General features: G+C 40.5%; 1 protein-coding gene across 5 annotated transcripts in view; it reads left to right on the forward strand.

Moving 5' to 3' along the window:
* The window catches only part of CEP112 (centrosomal protein 112), a 306787-nt gene that overhangs the window by 33516 nt on the left and 247159 nt on the right, over positions 1 to 26112 (forward strand). For 4 of the 5 annotated variants that reach the window (XM_065908690.1, XM_065908693.1, XM_065908695.1 and 1 more), the window contains 6 exons: positions 772 to 862; positions 3108 to 3185; positions 10993 to 11040; positions 11299 to 11376; positions 20278 to 20364; positions 22703 to 22802. In XM_065908690.1, the coding sequence (XP_065764762.1) occupies positions 772 to 862; positions 3108 to 3185; positions 10993 to 11040; positions 11299 to 11376; positions 20278 to 20364; positions 22703 to 22802 (482 nt within the window). The remainder of the gene's footprint in view (positions 1 to 771; positions 863 to 3107; positions 3186 to 10992; positions 11041 to 11298; positions 11377 to 20277; positions 20365 to 22702; positions 22803 to 26112) is intronic. The other variant, XM_065908692.1, reaches the window with a different exon arrangement.

The following is a 26112-nucleotide window of genomic DNA, read 5'->3' on the forward strand; positions in this document are numbered from 1 at the left end:
ATTCAATAATGGTTCATTTTCATTTTGTATCTCCTGAAGGAGCCATTCAGAGAACAGGTATTTGTCATCATGGAGCTTTCACTGAAGTAGCTGGAATAAAAATATCTGGGAGACTCCAGGCTAAAGTAGAATATGGAGAATGGCATTTTGAATATTTGGTATATTTTATATTGGAGGAAAATCTTTTTTGTTCAAATTCATCTGGAAGCTTAAACCATTTTCCTATTTATGCTGTGCTTATCATATTTTACCTGAATTAACATGACATATTTTTAAATTTAGGACTTTGATTTATCTGTGGTTTCTGACATGGTTTTGAATTTTCAGACTTTCAGCTACATGAAAGTTTTGTTATTTTATGTGTTTTAAGACTTTATCTTAATGTGAAACATGAGTCCAACAAAACTTGCTAACCTTTTAAAACACTTATCTTCTCTGAGAGGGTATGCTTTAAGTTTTCTCTTCCTGCTCTTAGAAAAAGGGGAAATACCTGTGGTTTATTATAGTCCCACTTGACAGCAGCATTTGTTTGTAAGAAAGCATGTGACATTTAGGTGGCATTTTATTTGTTGTGTCACCTAATTGAAGTAAAATGTGAGACACAAGTGGTTATTATCTGTATTTTTTTTTCTTTGCTATTGAAATATCACTGTTAATATAAACAACCATCTCATTTCCAAAAGAAAAAAACATGACAGTCCTAGATTTTAATGCCCTCATGTCCTCTGAATTCGCCCAGTTCTGACTGTGACTGTTTTGGTCTCTTAATAGGGAACTGTGCACTGCGAAGTTCCAAACCAGATCACAGTCTATGAGTCCAACCCACGGAGAAGATGGGCGGATTATTACCCCAAAGGATTGTGTAAGATCAGACTTCACTCTCGCTTTTCTGCTTGTTTTCTTCTTGTTTTAAAACATCTCCACACATTTTTAGTTTCATGTTGTTAAATTCCTGTGATTCCTGACAAACAGTAGACAGTCTGATGGTTTTGGTGGGTATCCTGATGTCAAAGAAAGGGACGTGTTGGGTATATTACTCTGTTCCTTCTGCTTTCCCTAACATTCTGAAGCATCGTGTTCATCAGTCTGTCATTTTTCCCGGGCACTGAAAAATAACTTTGAAAACCTTCATTTTTTAGTTATTTTTTCCCCCTTTTCTCTGTGTATGTATAAAAATGACTAGACACACAGTGGTCATAAACTTAGAAATGGGACTGGTTTGTAGTGAAGTAGAGGACACTTCCTTCCTGGTGAAGGTGGACTGTTCACATCCTGAAATACGAACACCTCTCTTGCATGTTAGACTCAGCAGAGATATTGTTTGAACGTGGAGCTAGTGAGCTTCGTAAAGAGAAGGACTTTGCCTGCTTGCCTTCATCCTTGCATAATTCTGGCTTGTCTTGGGTTACAAGCCTTTTAGTTAAGCAAGCCATATGTGATGCTTGACTTTTTTTTAGCATGTTTGCTCTGCATATATATATAATTCCTTCTATTTTCTCCAGTGATGGGGAATTCCAGTTTGGAACTTTAATAAGCCTCTTGATATAAAGAAGAACACATTTTAAATATTTGTGAATTTATTATTAATCATCATATTTATTTAAAATAAACAAGGGAGGTATGTTTTGAAAGATATTCTTATTCACACACACACACACAAACATTCAAAAAGCAAGGGACCAACTGTAGAGGCAGTAATGAATTTTAATACAGTATAAATAGTAAACCCAACATTTTGTTCAATAGAAATTTGTAAATTTTTAATTAGTTTCTGAGTTTCTAAATTAGTTTCTAATTAATTTCTAGATTTCAAATTAGTAAAATATGAAGAACATTTTAGTGTATTTTTCATTACTTCAGATAATATAAATGACCAAGATAGATTTATTTGTTAGTAATGAGGTTTTCTGGAGAAGGAAATGGAAACCCACTCCAGTGTTCTTGCCTGGAGAATCCCAGGGACGGGGGAGCCTGGGGGGCTGCCGTCTGTGGGGTCGCACAGAGTCAGACACGACTGAAGCGACGTAGCAGCAGCAGCAATGAGGTTTTCTGGGAGCTTCCCAGGTGGAGCTGGTGGTAAAGAACCCACCTGCCAGTGCAGGAGATGTAAGAGACACTGGCTGGATCCCTGGGTCGGGAAGATCCTCTGGAGGAGGAAATGGCAACCCACTCCAGTGTTCTTGCCTGGAGAACCCCATGGACAGAGGAGCTTGGCGGGCTACAGTCCATGGGGTCGTGAAGAGCTGGACACGACTGGAGCGACTTGGTACATAGGCACAAGGTTTTCTAAAAGCATGAAAGTGCTATACCAACAAATTAAATTAAAATAAATTTTTTAGCTGTACTGTAAAATATACATTATTATTTTATACCGAGTTATCTTCGTAAGTTTTTGCGCTTTCAGATCATTGTCCATTTCTGGACACAGATCTTTGGCTTTCCTCAGTTAATTATCATTTTAATCTGATTTGATAGATATGTAATATAAAAAATTATACAGCAGGGAAAAGAGCATGGAGTTTTAATTTTTTAAGAAAGTTAAGAATTACCATGATTGCGTTTTCATGATGTGAATCCAAGGCTTATTTCTCTTTATGTTCGGTGTATAATGAGAAACAATTTAAGAACAAAGAGTTTCTTGGACATCAACCCAAACTTCCCTGTTAACTCATTTTAACGAGAGTAAGTAATTCATCTTTTCAAGCATTCCCTTTCCCGCCTTTAAAACTACCATGGTACACCACAATTAAAACTTTTTGTAAAAGAATTTAAAGAGTCTGGATTATTTTTTAAAATATTCTTTTGATTTTTTGAAATCCAGCTAATGTAAATGTATTGTGAAGGAGTCTCATAGCCTTAAGCAGCTGTGTTAAACAGTCCTCCCTTGGCACTGGAACTAGCTCAGCTGCAGCCTAGGCCTTTCCTCTGAGGGTGGTCGAGCGTTACCAAAACGCACACGAACACTCGTTACTCTGAAGACACGTATTTCGTCCTGTTTTCTCCCTCCCTCCCCTCTGCCCTTCCTTCCTTCTTTCCTCTGTTACTTCTTCCTTCTTTCCTCCATTCTGTCTTTTGTTTTCATTCTGTTTTTCTTTTTTGTGTTTCAGGATATTCATTTGAAAAAATCTACTCTTTCTTTGGATGACAGCGACATGGAAACTCGCCTTAATAGTTGGAATCTTGGGGTAAAAAAGCATTTGTTTTACGAATGTATGTTGATGTGGCAGAATCATTTTGTGTTTGGGAAACATCTGAACTAATTTAATTCTAAAGAATGACTCTTACCGATGTTAGACAGTTAGTCCTGGGCGAGCGCTGGGAAGGACTTGGGGAACAGGAAAGAGAAGCGTGAGTGGTCCCTGTGCTTGACAAGCTGGCTTTCCTGTTGCTGAGATAGGAGATACGCACATGAAACAGTTAAATACAGGTTCAGACCGCATGTGATGGAATACCAGAATAAGTTACCCAGAAAGCAGAATACTGAAGGCCACGTGGGTGAGAAAGTTGTCCGTCAGACTTCAGTCCTGAACCACCATCGTGGACAGTTTTCATTTGCGGAGGCCGGGGCGCCTGTGTGCCTGGAGGGTGGAGGGAAGGGGACCAGGAACTTAAGGCCAGAGGAGGCGTGAAGAAAGGCGGGGAGAGCGGGGCTGCACAGGGGGCCGGCGGGCAGGGCTGCCGGGCTGGGGCCTGTTGGAGCTTGACTGCTAAAGCAGAAGTTCCGCTTTCAGATTTGAGACGGTCGTGAGCTCTGAGGTTAGTTCCCCCGCCTCCACGTTTCCACTGTACATACAGGCTCTTTAATGCTTTCAGGAAGTGAAAAGGGCTTTAATCAATTTTTAAAACCCAACTTTATTATTATAAAAATAATTTGTAATTTGAAAAATGCAGAAAGTCAGATATGCTGAGAGATGTATTAACATTTTGTTACATATATCTATCCCTCTTTTTTTTCTGCATGTATTTATAAAATTAAACTTTAAACAAAATTGTGGTCATATTATAAATGCTACTTTATTATGTGCTGTTTTAAATTTGGGATAGGTTTACAGTAGTTCTATTAGCATGACTGTTAATGGTAGCACCAATTTTTCTTTTGAGTGGATAGTTCATAACTTACTTAATCATTCTGATATTTTGGACATGTAGGTTGCTTCCAGTTTATTGCTAATATAAGTAACAACTGCAACAGAATTCCTTGAAAGAATCCTTTTGTTCCTATTTGGTTGCTTTCTTAGATTATGTTAGATCTTGGAGCATTGCCCTCCATAAGGCGTACACCAATCTATTTTCCAACCAGAAGTATATAGGACTGTTCATTTCTTACTTCTTTGCCTACATCAGGGACTGTTACTTTTTTTAAAACCCTGAAACCCTTCTTGCTAATAATGATCTTTGATGAAGGCAGTGCTTTAGGGAGGCTGAGTGGGTGGTGGCATGAAGGCTGTGTTGGGTGTGTATGGAAATAGAGAAAGGGAGCAGTCATGTGTGGGGGCTCCACCTTGCCATGACTCCAAGCATGGAAGAGATGGAAAAGGAAAACATTTCCAAGAGAATAAAGAATGCTTAGTGACAGACTGGCGACTGAACAGGAGGGCATCTAAAGCTTTGATTTCAGGAAAGTGGGAGGGTTGGCTCGCTGTCAGCTACCTGGTTGTCTGATGGCGGAATCATTTCAAGGGTTTCACCGTTTTATTGTAGACTGCTTTCATTCGGAGAGTAATCGGGGAGTTTCACGCTTTCAGCTCTGTGGTCTCCAGGGCTGCAGTCTTGTTTTGCAGCCACACGCTGGACGTGGTGGCCGTACCCAGAGCCTGGAACAGCTGTCTTTAGAGACTTCAGACCGGGACTCGGTGGCCACCATCAGAGGCTCAGAGGTGGGGGACAGGAAGGGATTTGAAGTGAGTCATTTGAAGGTATGTTAATGAAGGAGAAGAGAGAAATAGCATTGATAGCTGAGAGGGGAATGGGTCAAAAGGAAACCATTTCCAAATTTGAAGGAGTCGGGGAAGCTGCCCCCGGAAGGAGTCCTGACTTACTGGTGCGGGGGAGGAGCGGGGAGGCCTCGGAGAGCAGGATCAGAGAGAAGGCCGTCTGGGATGTCCTTCTGCGGCGGCCTCTGCCCTTGGCCGTTGAGAACTTCTGATGTGCATTTTGTAGCGCACACAGTGCTTTTCACAAATATTTAACCGTTCAGAGGATTAAACTTTTCATTTGTATAATAAAATTAAGATAAAAAATCTAAACTATTTTGAGGGACTGCCTTAAAACTAGGGCCGCCTGGGATTTTGTTTCACATTTTTATTGTTCAAAGAGTGCACTCATAGTGTGAAATAAAGTACCTCATTTTTATATATTTATAACAGAGATGCTTCAATCAGGTTCAACTATATCTCTTCATCACAGTAGAATAATTTAAATATCCAGTGTATTAAAAAGCTTAGATTTTGCTTTGATTTTAGTTTTGTATGAGAATGTGTGATGGACTTTTATTTCTTTCTTCCTCCGAATGATCAGTTAATAGCTAGTTAATTTTTGTGCTCTATGCTAAGGGCACATTTTTTTATGTTGCTGGCATGCCTGTCAAGACCTATTTTCTGATGCATTAGAAGTTCCAGATTTTGAATTTTCTAGTTTTTGTTGAAAATATACACTTCCCCCAGTTATATTCTTTCTCTTCCCAGGAGTGTTTTAGTATTTTCCCTGTGAATATATAATTCAAGTAGAAATTTACTTCCTAAACCTAGCCGTTACATTTTCCTCCTGTATTATTATTTCTTCTTCTTGTTATTACTCTTTAGCCTTTTTAACCTTTAGCTTTGGGGGAGCTTTCTTGCTTGTTGACCCATCTTATATACGTTTCATTCACGACCGTCTTTGTATAGACTGTTCTCTTTTTCTCCCGAGGAGGGCTGGGGGATCTGGAGGAGCCTCTCCTGGCCGCGTGGGTCACCAGAGCCCCAGCGGTCCGCACCAGGCCTTGCCCGGTCGCCGCCCCCAGCCTGTGCCACCGGGGCCCCGCCGTGACGGTGAGGCTCGCTTCCCCCAGGAGCAAACAGTGGGCACACCAGGTGACCCCTTAGGTCAGGGCTCTGCAGAGTGGGCGAGAACCTTCTGTTCTCTCCGGAGCCCTCGCGGGGCGGATGGTCAGGGGGAGGGTGGACAGCCCCCAGGCCGGCGGCCCCGCTGGAGGGCAGGGCCCCGGCGGGACCTCCTGTCCAGGGCCGGGGCACCTGCAGGCCCGGGACCCCCGGTAAGGAGTGGGGGCCGCGCAGACCCCCCGGGGGTCCAGGGGGAGGAGCGGGCCGCGGTGGCGCCGGGAGCGCGTGGGCTCGCGGGGTTGGGTGCAAGGTGGCGGTGTGGCGGGGCTGGGGCGCCGTCTAGTCGAGAGGTGCCCGTGGGCATCCTCATCCGACGCTGCGTGCGCCGCGCCTGCCCTGGCTTTCTCTGGCGCCGGGAGGTGCCGGTTACTAATAGTTTTCTTTAAAGTATGCAGCTGAGCCATCCTCTGCAGCGGCTAGTGACAGTGCACGTGTGGACTGAATCGTATTTTCCTGGTGACTGATAGAGTTAGATCCCTTTTAGTGCGCTGATGGACAGTTTGGCAGCCTCCCGGGTGCAGTGGCGACGGGGGCCTTGGCGGGCTCTCCTGTTGGGCTGTCTGCCTTTCTCTTGTCAGTACAGAAGACCTTTGTGTCTATTCTGGATGAGTCCTTTCGGAATCTAGTTTCACAAATAGTTTCTTCCACTTTGTTGCTTTCCTCCATTCTCTTACTGCTGTCTTTGATGAACAGGAACTAAAAAAATTTTTTTTAATTTTTATTTATTCATTTGGCTGCACGGGGCTCTTGCTTTTGGCTCAGTTCACTCTCAGTTGCAGCATGTGGGACCTAGTTCCCTGAGCAGGGATTGAACCCCTGCCCCCTGCCTTGGGAGTGCAGTGTTAGCCACCAGGGAAATCCCAGGAGCTTTACACTTTAACGTGGCTCATTGTCCCATGACTTTGTCTCATGAAAAACCGCTTTCTGGGTCCGTGTGAGGTATGTGCCTGTCCTGAGTTCTGGAAGAGGTTCTCCCAGCTCTTCTTCTAGCAGCTCTCTTGCGTTGCTGTTTCTGCTTAGAACTGCACGCCACCCGAGGCACCCGTGGGGCGCGTTGTAAGACAGGAGGTGCAGATCTGTGGCCCTCTCGGGGTCCGCGCGCTCTCCTTTACCGAGGAGCCTCTTCTCGCCTGCTGCAGGCCCGGTTGCGTCTCAGATCAGATGGCAGCACGTGCGTGTTCCCATTCTGTCCTTGGCTTGTTTGCTTTTCCTTGTGGCAGTGAATGCTGTCTCTTATCTGTATTTTATTTGTTCTCATTAAATGTTGAAATGTGAGTAAACCTGTTTGTAGTATTGTATTTTTTTCTGTGGAAAACATTTTTCAATTTCTAAAATATGGACTTAAGAGTAAGAGCATTATTTTGGAGCATAAGTGACATTGGTGACTGAATTTATTTTATGCTGTAGGAAGAGGTTTGGCCATTCTTCTGATGGGTGCTCCGACTTTAAGAATAGTTATTCTGGTTGTGCTGCTAGTAATATATTGCCTTAGAATGTCCTTTTCTCGAAGATGGCCAAAATACCAGATAAAATGTCTTCTATTTTTCTGAAACCTTGGAACATCTCTCTTTGATCAATATTAGTCTATAAGGAGGTCAGTTTGACCAAATCCTGAGTAATTTGAAAAAGACGAACTGACAGAACTCTTTGAACAATTCTGCTAAAAAACTAAACAAAGCGTCAAAAGGAAGTTTTCATTAGAGAGCATTCAGATATCTGTTTTCATGTCTAGTTTAAATTACTATTTATTTATTATTGTGATTCTACTTGTTTTTCAAACAAGAAACATTCTGTCATGTGATTTATTCATGCTATTGGAACTTAATTATTTTTGGCATTACTGTCTGTATAATATTTTGTTAGACTTTAATGTTTCACATAAGCTCTTTTTATCTTCCATTTTGGACATTCCTTATTGTGGTATTCTTTCTTGAGGTATTATATTATGAGAGAACAAGAAGTCTTCTGAAAGAGCATGAAGAAAATCAATGTTAAGACTGTTTACAGATTTCTGCAAGTCCCTGTTACTTGTGGATCACAGAATGGGAACATTCAACTTCAAAGCACATCTGGCTGGTGTTATAAAATCAGAAAATAGATTGCTTATTTCCCTCCGACAGACTCAAGAACATGCTCTCCTATGAATAATTCTCCTTCCATGTTAAAAGTGGGTATGAGACCATGCACCATAAATGAGTAAGAACAGCAGAAGATTTATGCTTGTTCACAGCATTCACTGTCGCTTTTAAACATTAGAATAGACTTTTGTCAACTTGAGAAAGGAAATTTATGATAACACGATGAGTCCTTAACTTCTGTATTTAATGATTTTTAAAGATGAAGAGGATGAAATAGTTATTTCTGCACAGTTGAAAGGCTACATTGTAATTAGCTAAACCAATATTTTATACCCTGCTTATAAATGTAGAGCTGGGTAAAAATAAGTCACAGATGGTTTTCTTGGCTTTTGGGTTTAAATTTTAAGCTTAATTAGAGCTTGAGCATCTTTGAGAATTCTCTGTTTTTCTCTTCCTTTATTTTTCCCCTTGTATTTAATTCTGCTTCATGAATTAGGGTTTTATGTGCATGTGTCTTTGAAGGACTTGCTTTTTATGCTGGTTTTGTCCACTCCAAAAATAGAGAATGGTTACTTGCTTTTCATATATGTACCTTCAGACAATAAATATTTATTGAGTGTACTTTGCTGCCTGCTGGAAATTGGCTGCCTCTATTTTTCAAAAAGCTGTGTATATATAGTACCATTTTGTTTACTAAAGACTATGCCTCTGTCTCTGGTATGATATTTAAGTAGACTTTATTATTATCTTTATTTAATAATGTTTCCCAAAGTAAATGGACTAAGTCATACACCCAACAGTAGGGCCCCACATCTGGAACATGTTTATTATCAAGTTGTTAATTTTTGTTTTTTAACTTAATTAATTTTTTAAAACTTATTTATTTATTTAAAAACTCATTTATTGACTATGCCAGCGCCTTTGAATGTGTGGATCACAATAAACTGTGGAAAATTCTTAAAGATACAGGGATGCCAGGCCACCTGACCTGCCTTCTGAGAAATCTGTATGCAGGTCAAGAAGCAACAGTTGGAACTGGACATGGAACAATGGACTGGTTCCAGATTGGGAAAGGAGAACGTCAAGGCTGTATATTGTCACCCTGCTTATTTAACTTATATGCAGAGTATGTTATGCGAAATGCCAGGCTGGATGAAACACAAGCTGGAATCAAGATTGCTGAGACAAATATCAATAACCTCTGATATGCAGATGACACCACCCTCATGGCAGAAAGTGAAGAGGAACTAAAGAGCCTCTTGATGAAAGTGAAAGAGGAGAATGAAAAGGCTGGCTTAAAACTCAACATTCAGAAAACTAAGATCATGGCATCTGGTCCCATCCCTTCATGGGAAATAGATGGGTAAACAATGGGAACAGTGACAGATTTTATTTTGGGGACTCCAAAATTACTATGGATGGTGACTGCAATCATGAAATTAAAAGACACTTGCTCCTTGGAAGAAAAACTATGACCAACCTAGACAGCATGTTAAAAAGCAGAAACATTACTTTGCCAACAAAGGTCCGTCTAGTCAAGGCTATGGTTTTCCTGTAGTCATGTATGGATTTGAGAGCTGGACCATAAAGAAAGCTGAGCGCCAAAGAATTGATGCTTTTGAATTGTGGTGTTGGAGAAGACTTGAGATTTTCGTGGACGGCAAGGAGATCAAGTCAGTCAAACCTGAAGGAAATCAGTCCTGAATATTGGGTGGGCTGATGCTGAAACTGAAGCTCCAGTACTTTGACCACCTGATGCGTAGAGCTGACTCATTTGAGAAGACCCTGATGCTGGGAAAGATTGAGGGCAGGAGGAGAAGGGGATGACAGAGGATGAGATGGTTGGGTGGCATCCCGGACTCAATGGACATGAGTTTGGGTGGACTCTGGGAGTTGGTGATGGACAGGGAGGCCTGGCGTGCTGTGGTTCACGGGGTCGCAGAGACTCAGACACGACTGAGCGACTGAACTGAACTGAATTTTATATATGTGATGTGATTTAGTTGGTAAGTCGTGTCTGACTCTTGCGACCCCATGGTCTGTGTAGCCTGCCAGTCTCCTCTGTCCATGGGATTCTCCAGGCGAGAGTACTGGAGTGGGTTGCCATTTCCTTCTCCAGCGGATCTTTCCAACCCAGGAATCAAACCTGGGTCTCCTGCATTGCAGGCAGATTCTTTACCAGCTGAGCTACATATTTTATATATAGTGGTGTGTATATGTCAATTCCGGTCTCCCAAATTATCCTTTTCCCACGTACCCCTTGGTGACTCATAGATTTGTTTTCTATATCTGTAACTGTATGTCCAGTTTTTAATATATGCCTGTCTGGTGGCTGTAAAGCACCGTCTCTTGCGGCATTACTTCCCATTTTTCATAGCCCTAGATAGTGCAAGCCTGTGTTCATATGCTTATATCATTCAGATTTCCAAACCTGCCTGGGGGTGTAGTGATTAAAATGAGACTTGAAGGATGCTAGGTGCGTGCTTTCAGGGACTGGGGTGGGGTGGGCAGAGGTAGAGAGGCACAGGAGACCTGCCGTCTCCTGGTGATGAGAGCCCTTCAGGACCTGGGGGCGAAGTGTGAGGTGAGCAGGGGTCGGGGGAGGCGGGGCCTCGGCTGTGAGAGGATCCCTCAAGGGCGTTCGTGTATGCAGAGGCGGTTACGCTTTATGTTTTATTTGTTAGTGGGCCACTAGAAATATGTTATGCAATATGTATTCTAAGAAACATGCTACATATTAGGACATATGGAAAACATTTTCATTATCGTTTAATTAATACTCAAATATTAATGTCTTTATTTTAAAATTTCAGATAGAAAACCCTCGGTACCTGAGACAGAAGCCCATCCCACTTACTCTGGTAGGTGAGAATTGCCTGCGCTTTCCCTGTGGGCAGATGTCTTAAAATAAAATAATTGTTTGGTTGTTTACAGAAAGCGCTGCCAGTCCACATTATGAAGTCTAGTAGTCTTCTTAACCCTATCACTTGGAAGTGAATAAATCACTTTTTTTCCTCCAGTGTTTGTATTGTTTTGGCATGAACTTCAGTCAGTTTACATTTTACTTTTGGCTGCATCAGGCCTGAAACAGTATTGAATGTCTCTTCCTCATTCAACAGATGACTCCGAAATTCAGCCTGAGAAAATCCAGCAGTCTCCACGATGAGCAGTTACTCTCCCGCATGCATGAGAAAGAGGTAGGATCGCGATGTTTCTGGCGTATCTGATCTGTGCCCAGTTTTCGTGAGCTTTCAGGTCCTAGTTAGAGTAACGGAGGCTGGTAGGAAGAGGCTGCTGTCGGTGTCAGTGTAGGATTCTGGTGCAGGTAAAGGCAGGCCTTCCTTGCGTTTTCACCAGCGTGGGGGCAGAGCTGCCTGGGAGGGTGTGTGCGTTTCTGCCGTTCAGCAGCGTGGTTCCCAGGTAGGCCCCTACGCAGGTCCCCTCGCTTTTGGATCTCCCTCCCGCTGTGTCCCCACAGGGCGCTGGGCCGAGCTCCGTGGGCCGTGCAGCGGGTTCTCCTTGGTCACCTGTGGACACACGGGGGCGGCGGTGTGTATGTGTCAGTCCTCGTCTTCCAGCTCTGCCCCTAAACCAGCCTGCTGGCGTGCCCGCTGCCGGCTCAGGAGTTCAGAGACCTGCTAGAGCTCCCGTCTGAGGCCCGAGGGCTTTTGTTTCTCAGTGCACTGCTGGTGCTTTTAAAAAACCTGTTGAAATAAAAAGATGTCACTTTCCATAAAAACTTTTTGAGGACAACGCTTAACATTCAGATGGACCTTCTTTGAAATTCTTGTTCTGAAATTTTTTCTTTCCTTTTAAGAAGTTGTCAGTTGTTTTTACACATCATTCCAAGTCATTACCAACCATTTTCCCTCTTACTGTTCAGACTGCTTACCGTTGAGTAGTTACCTCCTGTCTTTTTGAAAACTTTTCTGGTCTTTTGTGACACAGTATTCTTCCTCTTTATGTTTACACCTCGGGTTAGGGCTCAACATACCAGCGCTCCCCACATACGTGTTGAAAGAGAAGATTCCTAAAAGTACCATGTGTTGCGCCAGAGATTCATTTCTAAACGTGTGTGGCTTTTTTTTTTTCTGTACCCCTGTGTTTTTGTTTTTCTTTTTGGTATACTGGTAAAAATATTTGTGGGATCATTGAGAAGTTTGCATGTAAACATCAACTTACCCCATATCTTAAAATATACCCAGTGTATATTTTGACTAAAATAACCCTTTGTGTAGTTACATAGTTGTTTCTGACTATTTTGGGTGAAATGTTTGGTTGTTTTTTTCCTCCTAAAATATTTAAGAGTGTATGCTGGCTGAGTGGCTTCAGTGTGACACCTTAGTTTCTTTTAAAGCAGTATCTGTGATTATTAAATAACTTTGGATGTTTATTAAAAGAAATTTTGTAAAATATAATAAAATAAAGAAAAATAAAGCTTTTTATTACCCACAGGGGGAAAGAAAAGAAATTTTGTAAAATGTAGACATATGTAAAGAAGGAAATAAAATCACCTATGAAATTAATATATAGAAACGAAAAGGCAGCGTTGTGTTGGCTTTGGTTCTCTTTTAATGTAGTCTACAGAATACATGTTATTTTTCTTTAGGAAATTGAGATGATATAATTTGAGTATTTTTGGTGTAACGTGAGTATTTTATGCTACTAGATATTGTTCCTAAGCATTTATTTATTTATTTATTTTTGATGTCCATTCTTCTCTCGTAAGTGTCTAACATGATACATACATCTCTACATGTAAAATTTAGTAACATCAGAGCACATTCCTGCCTGTTCTCGGCTACAGGTAGACGTTGTGGGTTCTCTCTGCTTCTCCAGGAAGCTGGGGTTCAGTTGCTAAGTTGCCTCTGGCTCCTTATGACCCATGGACTGAGCACGCCAGGCTTCCCTGTCCCTCGCTCTCTCTAGGAGTTTGCCCAAGTTCATGCCAGTTGAGTCGGTGATGCCATCCAACCACCTCATCCTCTGCCATCTTCTCTCTTTGCCTTCAGTCCTTCCCAACTTCAGGATCTTTTCAGTGACTTGGCTGTTGGCGTCAGCTGGCTAAAGTACCGGCGTTTCAGCTTCAGCATCAGTCCTTCCAGTGAATACTCAGGGCTGATGTCCTTTAGGATTCTCTGATTTGACCTTCTTGCTGTCCAAGCATTTATTTATTTTTTTTCAAGCATTTATTTTTAATGGCTGTATTATAGTCTATATTATAGAATTATCCCCAGTTAATTTGATGTATCCCTATTGTTAGGTATTGAGATTGAGTTTTCACTAATATAAATAATTCTGGGAAAAAATATCCTCATATCTCTATCTTTATATGCACTTAGATATTCGTATGGGGTAATGAATTATGTCTTACATGGTAAAATTGATATGATGGATTTTTGTAAGTATAGTAACATAAAAAATTTAACCTCTAAAATAAAAATTAATACTTGGAAGTCTCATGAATATTGTATGTGATTTTAAGATACAAGTAAAGAATGTATTATATGCAAAAATGAGAATGAATGTAAAAAGGCAGAGGTGATTAGGAGCCACTTGAATGCTGAGGAAAGTGGCAGTTTAGATTGCCTTTGTAAATATAAAGATACTAATTATATTTTCTATACAGAGCATTGATTTTTAAAAGCTTTTTTCAGTTTTAGGACACAGTTTTTTAATATTTTCATTTTTGAAATAGGAAATGTTAATCATTAATAAAAAGACACTCGGGCGTCGCGGCTTTTCCTGAATCAGGTGTGCGCCTCTGCGGAGCCTCACGAGGCCCGGGGCGCTGCCTGGGGCCCTCTGCGCCCCGGCTCTGCCGCCGCAGGGCCGCGGGTCCAGGCCGTTTGCAGGAGCTGCGCCCGTTCCCGCGCTCACCCCCGCGCCGCCCTGCTGCTCTCCGACGGTTCCACACTCCTGCCAGCTTTTGTCCGCCTGCTTTAACCTCACTGTATTTGTGTATGTTTGTGTAACTGCCTCACACTCTTCTAGAATGGTGCGTGAATAGATGGATAGATTTAAAAAGTCCATTTAAAAAAAAGAGTTAAAAACAAGAAAATATCAGTCCTACTGCTTTACTGTTTTTACTGATTTTCCAGAGACAGTTTTCTAACATGGACTTTTCCCTGCGCTTAAATGCGTGGCTCCGCTGGGATGTGTTCAGCCATCCTGTGGAAGGATGGTCTTAGGCCCACCGGCCGAGGTCGCTCTTCTCAGAGGCTTCCTCGTGGGCTGCGGGTGGCGGCTTTTCTGTCTTGACCTCAGCAGACTCTTGCATGTCCAGGCTGGACAGCCCTGAGGGGTGCTGTGTGTTCTTGTCCAGAAATGCTTTCATTGTTGCTGGGTCATGTTGTAAAAATAAGAAACAGTCTTGTTCGAGTTATGTTTATTTTAAAATTAAATAATAAATATTAAAATTAAATAGTAATATTTATTTTCACAACACCTGATACTCTTCAATGTAATGATTGATAAAAATTTAATATGTATTCTCTTTAAAAGTTTAAAAATACAAATAATATACTAGGTCATGCTCTACATTTTATTTCATTTTGCTTTTTAAATTCAAACATAATTCTGATGATTTTTATATCAGTAACATGGTTTAATTCTTTTAAATAGTTGCACTATCCTTTGTTTAATCGATGGCCCGTGTTTTATTCCTGGAGATTCCTACTGAGGGGTGTAGGTTATGAAGACTGTTTTGCTACAACAAGCCGTGTTTCAGGAATGTCCCTGTGTACAGTTGTGTGTATTGCATGTTTATTCTTAGGCCATAAATTCTGTGAAATCTAACTTCTCAGGGTTGCACGTTTTAATTTTTTATTGAAATTGACAGATTGCCCTTAAAATGATGTTATGTCTGCCTTGGGCTGTAGACATTGGTGAGACTGGAGAGTGATGGCCAATGAGCGTGAGTGTTCCTTTTTGGAGTAATGAAAAGTCCTAAATTAGCCTGCGGTGATGTTGCATAATTCTCTGATGTACTGAAAGACACCCAGTTGCACACTTTAAGTGGGTGAATGTTATAGGGCAGGTCTGTTTATACTTGCACCAATAGTGTATGAGAATGTCTGCCTCCTCATTTAATCAGCAATACTGAATTATAAACATTTTTGATTATCTGTGAGACAAAAAAATAGTATCTTGTTTTAATATTTGCATTGCTTTTATTATGTGAGAATGAACATATTTTTGTCTGTTTATTGTCTTTTTAATTTCACTTTTGTGAACTGTCCTTTATTATACCTTCCATATTTTTGTTAAATTGTTTGTCTTCATTGTGATCCCTCAGCAGTTTATATGTTAAGGAATTCAGGTCTCTGTCATGTATCTTACAGGTATTTTTCTGTGTATGTCTTTTGATTTATTTCTGCCTTTTTTTTTAAAGTATAGAAGTTTTCTCTTCAGTAGGTGGCTCCGTCAGCCTTTTCTCTATGGCTTTTGGTTTTTGTATTGTGTAGAAAAGATTTGCTTATCCAAGATTATGAAAAAATTAATTCATATTTTTGTCTCTTTTAAAATCTCATCTTTGTATTTAAATCTCAGGTCCATTTCACAGAGTTTTACTCTGAGTAGTGATGATAATCTAGATTAATTGGTTCTTAATGTCATAAAATAAAAACTTAGGAGGTTGAGTGCTTAAGTTAAAGAATGCAGTAAGTGTGGAAAGAATTGAGTGACATGAAGTTCTCTATAGATTACAGAGTTTGTCTGCATTTAACAAATGATTTAATTCTGTTGATGCTTTGGCGAGTTCTGAAATATTTAATTAGCCTTTGGAAATTAAACTTTATAAAACAACTTCCATTCTAGTTTATAATTCTGTAGAAGATACCTTAGATGTTAAATGAGTAATATTCACAATATTATTTTATTAGAGTTGAAGAGCTGTACTAGTTTTCTTTTGATTGGTAAAAACACACATACGCATTATTTTAAGATTAGGAACTTTGTTCAGCGTGTTTGGCCTCCTGGGAAGGCGTGTTTGGTGACTGACCCTTTGCTTCCCCTTCGCCTGTCCTTCCCAGACCTGCTCGGATCTGCCTGCCTCTGCAGTTGTGGCACGCTCTCTGTGACGTCCACACCGCAGGGCTCTGTGACCTTGGGCGCCATCAGGCAGTGTGCTGCTGCTTTTATTTTTTTAGTGTTCTTAAAAAAGATTTCTGATATAGATTAAGACATTCGGAAAACTGTTGTCACTGAAAATGAAAGGAGAGAGCACAAGGAGAGGAGATCAGTTTTCAGAGAACAGATGGTGGAAATTGCCCTTTTTGAGAAATAAAATCGAGTATTTCCTTTGAACTTTACCTCCACCCACAGTGAGTGTTCCCACCCATTGCCTAAAAGGCTGCCTTGCTTCTTTCTTACACGTAATGCCAATTAGGCATTTTTTCCTTTTGCAAATCTCCTAGTAAAATGTAGAATTTAAATAAATCCAAATGACAAAATCTACAGTCATTGATGTAATAAATGAGAGAATTTATACTTTAAAGCATTTCTTATGAATAGAGCATTCAGAGACTCATAGTCTTACAAGATGTAATAATTATTCAAAGGAAAACCATCGTGGACCACTTGCAGGCAAGGGTTAGATCCTGACCAAGGCGCCGGCCGCCTGCCGTCCACCGCCTCGGTCCTGCTCTCGTCCACCTCCCCAACAATAACCACCATCCTGACGTCTCGCATCATTTCCCTCCTCTGCTTTTTAAGTTGATTTTGCTACCGATGCCTGCCTTCTTAAGAATGAAATACTTCCATCCGGTGGATTTTTAACTTCATTAAAATAAAACAACTTTTCTGCTCAGTAGTATGTCGGTAACACTCATGTTTGTTAGGCATTTAGCTATAGTTGGCTTCATTTGTGGTACTTTCTATTAAATGAATCTGCCACACTTTCTTGTCATTGTGTTGATGAATCTATTCTGATTTTTGACTTTTGCAAAACAGTAACCTGTGAACAGTCCTGTACGTGTCTCCTGACACATATGTACAAGAGTTTCTTTAGGGCAGTGGTCCTCAGAGTGTGGGCCATGAACCCTGTGATCCCTAAGATCCATGAGGTCTATGAGGTCAAAAGTATTTTTGCAATAATTAAAAAATTTTTTTTACTGTACTGATGTTTGTATTGACTTTGCACACAGAGTGTTGGGTAGAACTGTATCCTGACCCACATCAAGGCAGTGGCACCAGATTGTACCAGTCGGTGTATTCTTCATTGCCACATGCTCCCAGGGAAAAAATTACCAATCTTACTTACTTAAGAATGTTCTCAGTGAAGCAAGTAGAAAATTATTAATTTTACTAAATCTTGTAACTCAAATACACATCTTCTGGCTAGATGAATGATGAAGTAGAACTGTGTATAGAGGGCTTAGGGTGCATATCCAGGCGTGTATCGGAGTACCAGAAAGAAAACCGCGTGTGCTTCCCCAGTTATGAACTGTAATAGCTCCTGCTTGTGGGATGTCATTTTTACTTGATGTAATGACTGACAGACAAAATATGGTTATTCAGATTTGGTTATTGGGAGACATTTTCTGGAAAGTGAACAAATTGAACCTGTCACTTTAAGCAAAACAACTGACCATATTTGCTGCTAATGATAGAATTTGACCTTTTAATACAAATTAGAATTTTGGCAACCCTTTATCAGTCACTGTGAGCTTGAGAATGTTCCAATACTAAGACTTTTCCGATGAGATTGGTGGTAATATTAACCAGTGTGAGATTTTGATATTATGTAATGAAATTTTCAATATTTGGAAATCTCTGCAACTCATTGAACTGATGTTTTCCAACTGAGTAATGCGTGATGTCATAGCATCAGACATGGGTAGCAGAGCCGTTCCAAGTTCAGGGCAGACCAGCAGACCCACTGTGACAGTGAGAGCTTGAGTCCACGTACTCAGTCCAGGTAACTTAGAAACCCTAGCACTGTGAGTGTTGGTTTACTTTATCTGCAGTTTCCAAAAAGGGGTTAACACACTCTGCTTTACAACTACATGTTCATTTAAGGAAACACTTAGGGAAGAACTGCGTTCCAGTATCACGTATTACACAGATTCTCTGAGATAACAGAGGGGGATACTCTTTTCAGCTGCTTTTATGAGGCAGATACAACATGGTTAGAACCAAGAACATTTCAAGAAAAAAATTAAATCCCCTTAAAAATAAAATCACAGTGACAAAGATCATTGTCAATACATTGAGAAAAGACTTATTTAATGAATGATGCTGGTACAACCTTTCAGTTACGTGGAAAAAAATAAAATTGGGTCCTTTCCTTTAAAAACAAAAATAACCAAAAATTGTGGATGTACCTAAAACTTAACCTGTAAACACCCAGACAAAAAGTTTCAAAACAACAAAAATCTTGACATCAGGTCTTTCTTACCCAAAAACCTTTCCAAATTCAGAATGAATAAAAGAAATGATAGAAATATTTGACTCAAGTGACATAAAGAATTTGTAAGGTTAAAAAAAATATAAGAAATAAAATCAATTGAAAAACAATCAATTTGGGGAAAATATTAGAGATAAACTGTGAATGTATATACACGCATTAAATTAATACATAATAAAACCTGCATACCAGATTTTACTGATCGACAGACAGGAATGTGGATGAAAATTGTGAAAGGGCCTTCATAGAAGACCAGATTCAGAAGGCCCCAAACATGTGACATATTTATATCCTGAATATTCGTTGGAAGGACTGATGGTGAAGCTGAAATTCCAGTACTTTGGCCACCTAATATGAAGATCTGACTCATTGGAAAAGACCCTGATGCTGGGAAAGATTGAAGGCAGGAGGAGAAGGGGATGCCAGAGGATGAGATGGTTGGGTGGCATCACTGACTCGATCGACATGACTTTGAGCAAGCTCCAGGAATTGGTGATGGACAGGGAAACCTGGCGTGCTGCAGTCCATGGGGTCGCAAAGAGTTGGACACGACTGAGCGACTGAACTGAACGGGCTGAAACATGTGACAAGGGGCCAACACATGGTAGTTTTGAGGAAAATGCACGTTAGGATCGTAGTGAGATGTCTGTTCTTCCAGCAGAAACGTGAGTTTACCTTTAACAGAGGGCAGAACATATCTGGATGATTTGAATCGTTGCCATGTCTTTTGAGAACCCACTCTAGAAAGCAAGACCCAGGTGTGGTGATGCATCCATGAGAATGCTTTGCAGTGTTGTCTGTAGTGGAGACGGACCGAGAAGAAAGTGAATATGCGTTAAGAAGAGTGGTTGGACAGATTTTATTTTCTCCTCATGAAAGAATAGTTGGTAACTGTTTAAAAAATGAATAAAAGCTAGAGCAAGTGTTTTTAGAGGGATTTCCATGAGATATTGTTCAGAGAGAAAGGCAAGGTGTAGAAAATACGTATTTTTGTGTGTGAAACGTTCATAATGAGAATATGTATTGCTGGGGGTGTAGCAGTTGAGAGAACAGAGCCTGCTCAGCACTCCTGGCAGCGCGGGGCGCACGGGCAGTGCGCGGCTCTGCCGTGGCGGGGGACCCGGCTGGTGGGCAGCCTCTCCGCCCGCAGCTCGCAGCTGCAGTGTCTCCACCTGAGGTCTTGGCTACTCATCCTTCAGAAAGAAAGAGAGGGTGGAGGGAAAGCCACTTCTGAGAAAACACGTCCATCGCAGTTGTCTGCATCCCCTCTGCCCCATCAGCCCCCCAGCCAGCCCGGAGGCGGTGGAGTTAGTGGGGCCCCAAGGAAGCAGAGAGGAAGAAATGTCGGGGCTCCTCCTGGCCTGTGCCCCACAACACCGAGTGGATTTAGCAAAATACCAGTTCACAGTGACCCTTTCGGGGGAGTGGAGCGGGCTGAGGATCACTGACGAATCTCTGTTCTTTAGCCTGTAGAATGAGGTTTGTTCAGAAGACTTTTAATCAACTTGGAGGTGGTGACAGAGTACAGCCAGCGTGTGAGTGTATGTGGTGTGATTGCGGGACTAGTGACGAGAAGGTGAACGTGGAAAAGGATGCTGTCTCTCATGCAAGAGCTTATTTTAATTTAATTGTGTACTTTTGCAAAATGGAAAAGTAAATTATTAACACCTTTAAAATATTTTCCTTGAAGTTGGACATGAAAACAAAGCTGATGGAAGCTAAATATCATGAAGAGAAACTTAAATTGCAGCAGAAACACGATGCTGATGTTCAGAAGGTAGGGTGTGTACTGTTTATTTTTTTTTAGAATTGAGCATTTGAAATATTCTAGGTCTCGTGACCATCCATCCACTTACTATATTTATGTGTTTATGAGAGTCTGACGTATAAATGGGACTTGCTAAATTAATATCCTAGCAAAGCTGATCTTTAAACCTCATTTGCTAAAGAGATGTATTCATGTGAGTCCTCACAGTTTACATGATCTTCAAGCTCTCCTTTATTTCTTACAGCCCTTTACATTCTATCATTGCTTTTCATTACAGTTGAAATGAAATATCAGCTGTAAATACTAGAGTTTGTTTTGGTCTAATATTCTTTCAGTCTTCTGGCAATTGCAGTTTCCTTTCTAATTTAAAAAGAAATCTTGAACTTAGTTCTCTTTGGTGTAGACTACGTGTACTGTGAGGCCAGTGTTGGCTTTCTTTATGCCTTCCAGTATTTCAATTTGTACTTTAAAGTATAATTTTTCTTCTTAATGGGCACTGCAGAAGTCATCAATGTATAGTTATTATACATTATAATTGTATAACTATATTTTAGTATTGATTTTTAAAATGTAGTGACATATAAGTATAATTCTAATATATGAATTCTGAACTCACGACGGTTGATCCAAATAGAAACTTGGCATTGTCTGTTTCAAAAGTAAGCCTGTGATGCTGCTCCCAGAGTGAAGTGACAGAGCTGGAGGGAGGGAGTGGAGGCCAGAGCATCACCTAACCTGCTTTTGTCTCCCCCACCACCCCGCCCTGCTTTCTTAAAGCCGAAGATCTAGTAGTGTTTAGTCAGGCATATATTGGGCTCACCTTCTTGCAAAGCAATAGGAGGGAAACCACTGATTGAAAATTAGAGAAAAACTATTGAATCCTTTTCCTTGACTTTCCTCTTTTCCATTCAGACTTTAAAGGCAAATATTAGTTTATGTTCTTACTAGAATTTTACCTAAGTATAAATGATTAGATAAAAGCAGTTCTCTATCATAAATATGTTAAGAGGATCAGTAATATAATTTCAATAGCGCATAATACATGTCTAAATTGAAAATAGAACCTATTGATGTATAAAATATTGATGTGTAATATAAATAAATATAGAAATATATTTGGAAAAATCATGGTAATAGAGTTTGAAATAGGCTTTTTGGTATGTCCGTTGCAAAGCGCTATTCTAAGAAAAACATTTAATAGTAGAATCCTTTCCAAGAATTTCTCTTTTAAAATAAATTCTGCATGAAAAAAGAAAGCAGTGCAACTAGTTTGAAATGCCAGGTAAAATATAAATAAAATCTTTGACCTCATGCCAGATTTGGAAAGTATATTCATCAGTTGTTGCATGTATGGCATTTTCTATGTGTTAGGAATTGGGAAGGAATAAAATTGAAAGTGTTTATCTCTTTGCACACATTCTTTTCCTGTTCTGCTTCTTTATGAACATGGAGATTAAACTGGCTCCTTTACTTATTTATCAGTTGTTCTTAGAGGTGGGACCAAAATAATGAAAGGTAAAGTAAGATGCTGGTAATACAAGAAAAACTTGGTTAGACATGGTGATAACCTGTTTTCAAAAATTGAATTTGCGTGTATAGGAATATACCTCAACCGTAAGAAAAGTGGGTAGTCATACTTCTGCCTCAGTTTGGTTTTCCTTTTTCCCCTTGGGTAGACATCTCTTTACACTGCTTGCTCACTTTCCTATACTTTGTTTTTCTCTAATTTTTTAAAGTATTGGATGTATTTAAGAGTATTTAATGATCCATTAAAAAACTTCTGAGAGTATAAATTAATGATGTAGAATATTCATACAATTTTGGACATACTTTGAGCTGACTTATTTGATTCCCAAGAGCAGAACTAAATACAAAAGCTGTCTGTTCCACCCACGTTCCCGTGTGTCTGGGTGTGCTTGGCACTGTGCGTGGCAGTGCCAGAAGGGCCTTGTAGGGGGCTCGGGGTGCGCGTGTCTGCAAGGCCCCCGTCAGGGCTGGGAGGGGCTTGCCCTGTGTCAGCATGTCAGCTTTCTGATGCTGCTCTCTGCTACTTGGTGACAGCGTCATCCGTTAGATTTTAGAGAACCACTAATTTAGTAGTTAACAATCTCCTTAAGGACTGGTACGTGAAAATTTGAAACAGCATATTTCTTTCAGTAATCAATTGTTATAGTGTATTTAATGTTTTGTCAATGCACTAAAATATAATTTTTACATCTTTTTTTGGGAAGCCACTTACAGGATTAGCTGAGATAGACTTAAAAGAATATTGTGCTCTTTTAAAAAAATTATGTGTTCCATACATAAAATAATATAATGTACTAAAATACTTTAAATTTGTTTGCAGATTTTAGAAAGAAAGAATAATGAAATAGAAGAAATGAAAACTTTATACAAAAAGAAACAAAGTGAAACCGAGGAGACTATTAGAAAACTTGAGAAGAAAGGTGATGTTGTCTATTGTTACATAAATCCGTTAAGACATTTCTACTTTATTTTAGGGCTTCCATAAAGGACAGTTTTATTTCTGGCTGTAGGGTGAGATAGGAAAGTTTGTATGGGTTTCCTTTGTTGGTGCGCTGATGTGAACTCGTGTATGACTTCAGAAAAACCTCTGTGTGTGTGTGTGTGTGTGTGTGTGTGTGTGTGTGTGGTAGCAGTGGTGGTTGGTTTGGTTAAAGGTTTACGAGAGTCTGTAACTGTTACTCTCTCTTAATCCTCTCTCTCCTCATTGGACTGGAATGGCCATAGGTCAGTCTTAGAATAGAACATACTGGCTTTCACAACAGAGTCTAGAGAAATTATTCGTCTTGGTCTAATACAAATTCATTCCATTAAATGTCTACTTTATTTATGGTATATGCTATGTTGTGATGGACAGAACATTTAAAAGTATCCCTCATTTATACTTTCATTACGAAGGAAAAGAAAACAGGTAATCAAGTGTTAAATTGATTATAACTACAGGTCGAAACATTGAAATGTAGTGGACAGTCTTAGGGAAAGTGTTGGAAATATTTGGGGAGGGGGAAGGAACTTTAAAAGTTTTGTAAGATTTAGTTAGTTGCAGAGGAGAGTTCCAGGTACTGGGGTGGGAATGCTGATGTTCATAAACTGTGGGAAGGATGATGCAAAGCCATCTATCTCGAGTGGAGACCCTCATGTTAAGAGAGAGGCTGACAGCGACTAAGGTAGGTGACTTGGCGTCATATGAGCGTGTCCTTGAGTTTCAGATTTAGAAATTTCAAGTTTATCCTGTAGCTGCTGAGACAGGGAGGGGGAGAGGGGGATGGCGAGGGGGGGAGAGGGAACGAGCATCTTCCTTCTTAGGAAACCTGCTCTTCAGCATCTGCTGTGGCCCATCGGCAAGCCTCTTACTCATAAAGCAGTGCGATTGGAGATGTGATGTATATAAAATCCTTTCACCTCAGGGACGCTATGCCTCCATAATGTCATGTGTAAGATGGTGAGGACCCAGAATGTCTCAGTAATAGCAGTGGGAGTGGCGAGAGCAAACCTGAAAAAGAAACTGCGGGATTTGTGAATGATCCGATGTCAGTGAAGAGTAAGAAGAAAGTGGAGAGTCTGTCATGGAATCACTCCAAACATCAGTGGCTGCACACATTTAAAATCTATTTCTAGGTTTTTGTTTTTATTCTGATTCAAACCAGGTACTTTAAACATTCAAAGAATGTTCAAACTGCCATACAATTGCACTGATTTCACGTGCTAGCAAGGCTGTGTTCAAAATCCTTCAAGCTAGGCTTCAGTAGTACATAAACCAAGAACTTCCACATGTACAAGCTGGGTTGAAAAAAGGCAGAGGAATCAGAGATCAAATTGCCAGCATCCGTTGGGTCATAGAAAAAGCAAGGAAATTCCAGAAAAACATCTACTTCTGCTTCATTCATTGACTGTACTAAAGCCTTTGTGCAGATCACAACAAACTGTGGAAAATTCTTAAAGGGAAGGGAGTGCCAGACCACCTTTCCTGTCTCCTGAGAAACCTGTATGGTGGTCAAGAAGCAACAGTTAGAACCAGACAGGGAACAACGGATTGGTTCAAAATTGGGAAAGGAGTATGACAAAGGTATATATTGTCACCCTGTTTATTTAACTTGTATGCAGAGTACATCATGCGAAATGCTGGGCTCGATGACTCACAAGCTGGAATCAAGACTGCTGGGAGAAATATCAACAACCTCAGATATTCAGATGGTACCACCCTGATGGCAGAAAGCAAGGAGGAACTAAAGAGTCTGTTGATGAGGGTGAAAGAGGAGAGTGAGAAAGCTGGCTTAAAACTTAACTTTCAAAAAACTATAAGATCTGGTCCCATCACTCCATGGCAAATAGAAGGGGAAAAGGTGGAAATAGTGACCGATTTTATTTTGGGGGGGCTCCAAAATCACTGCAGATGGTAACTGCAGCCACAAAATTAAGACACTTGCTCCTTGGAAAGAAAGTTATGATAAACCTAGACAGTGTATTGAAAAGCAGAGACATCATTTTACCGACAAAGGCCAATATAGTCAAGGCTATGGTTTTTCCAGTAGTCATGTACAGATGTGAGAGTTGAACCATAAAGAAGGCTGAAGGCCAAAGAATTGATGCTTTTGAACTGTAGTGCTGGAGAAGAGTCTTCTGGACTGTAGGGAGATCAAACAGTCCTAAAGAAAATCAACCCTGAATCTTGGTGGCTTAGACAGTAAACAATCTGCCTACAACGCAGGAGACCTGGGTTTGATCCCTGGGTTAGGAAGATCCCCTGGAGAAGGGAATGGCTACCCACTCCACTCTTCTTGCCTGGAGAATTCTATGGACAGAGGTGCCTGGAGGGTGATACTCCATGGGGTCACAAAGAGTCGGACATGACTGAGTGACTTACACTTAAAAAAAAAATCTTTTTTATTGAAATTCATTGGAAGGACTAATGTTGAAGCTCCAATAATTTGGCCACCTGACGTGAAGAGCAGACTCCCTGGGAAAGACCCTGAGGCTGGAAAATATTGAGGGCAGAAGGAGAATGCAGCAGAGGATGAGATGGTTGGATGGCATCATTGACTCAATGGACATGAGTTTGAGCAAACTCCGGGAGAAAATGAAGGACAGGGAAGCCTGGCCTGCTGCAGTCCATGGGGTTGAAGAGTCGGACACACGTCTTATTGACTGAACAGCAATGTCAGGTTAACTTGGACTCGTCTCCTTCTCACTTATTTGCTGCATCATTGAGATATAAAAGTGAAAGAAATTTCTATGTAAATGTTTATGAAAATTTTCGTATCTTGCAGTAAGTGAATAAGAACATTTTAAGGAGGCTAATAAAATACCACTTTCAAAGAAATACACAACTGAATTTATTTTGCATCCAGATGACATGAATATATTGAACAGTTTTCACTCGAATCAATGACCGTTTAAATCAGTTTTAAAAAGAAGATAGAAATTTGAGTGCTTTATAAGGGAAATGTTTTATGTAATTTAGAGCGTGTTTTGCTTCAGTCCCAGTAACTTTAATGCACCAGGAGCAGTGGCAGACTCGAGCGGTGGGTTTCTTTGTCTGTGGGCTTAGCACACAGTGTTTGGGGTACTTGCCTGACTGCCAGTCTTTTGCTCTGTAGTTAAAGAGTTGAAATATCTTTCTCCTCAGTGAAGAAGGAAATAAACTATTATAGCATGCAGTGTAATAAGGGACTTAAGGTAGAAATCTAGGAGGCCCCCTGGGCATAGAGAGGAGTGCCTTTCTGCCCCTGCAAG

The sequence above is a fragment of the Muntiacus reevesi genome, chromosome 18 (genome assembly GCF_963930625.1).
Source record: "Muntiacus reevesi chromosome 18, mMunRee1.1, whole genome shotgun sequence".
Taxonomy (NCBI): domain Eukaryota; kingdom Metazoa; phylum Chordata; class Mammalia; order Artiodactyla; family Cervidae; genus Muntiacus; species Muntiacus reevesi.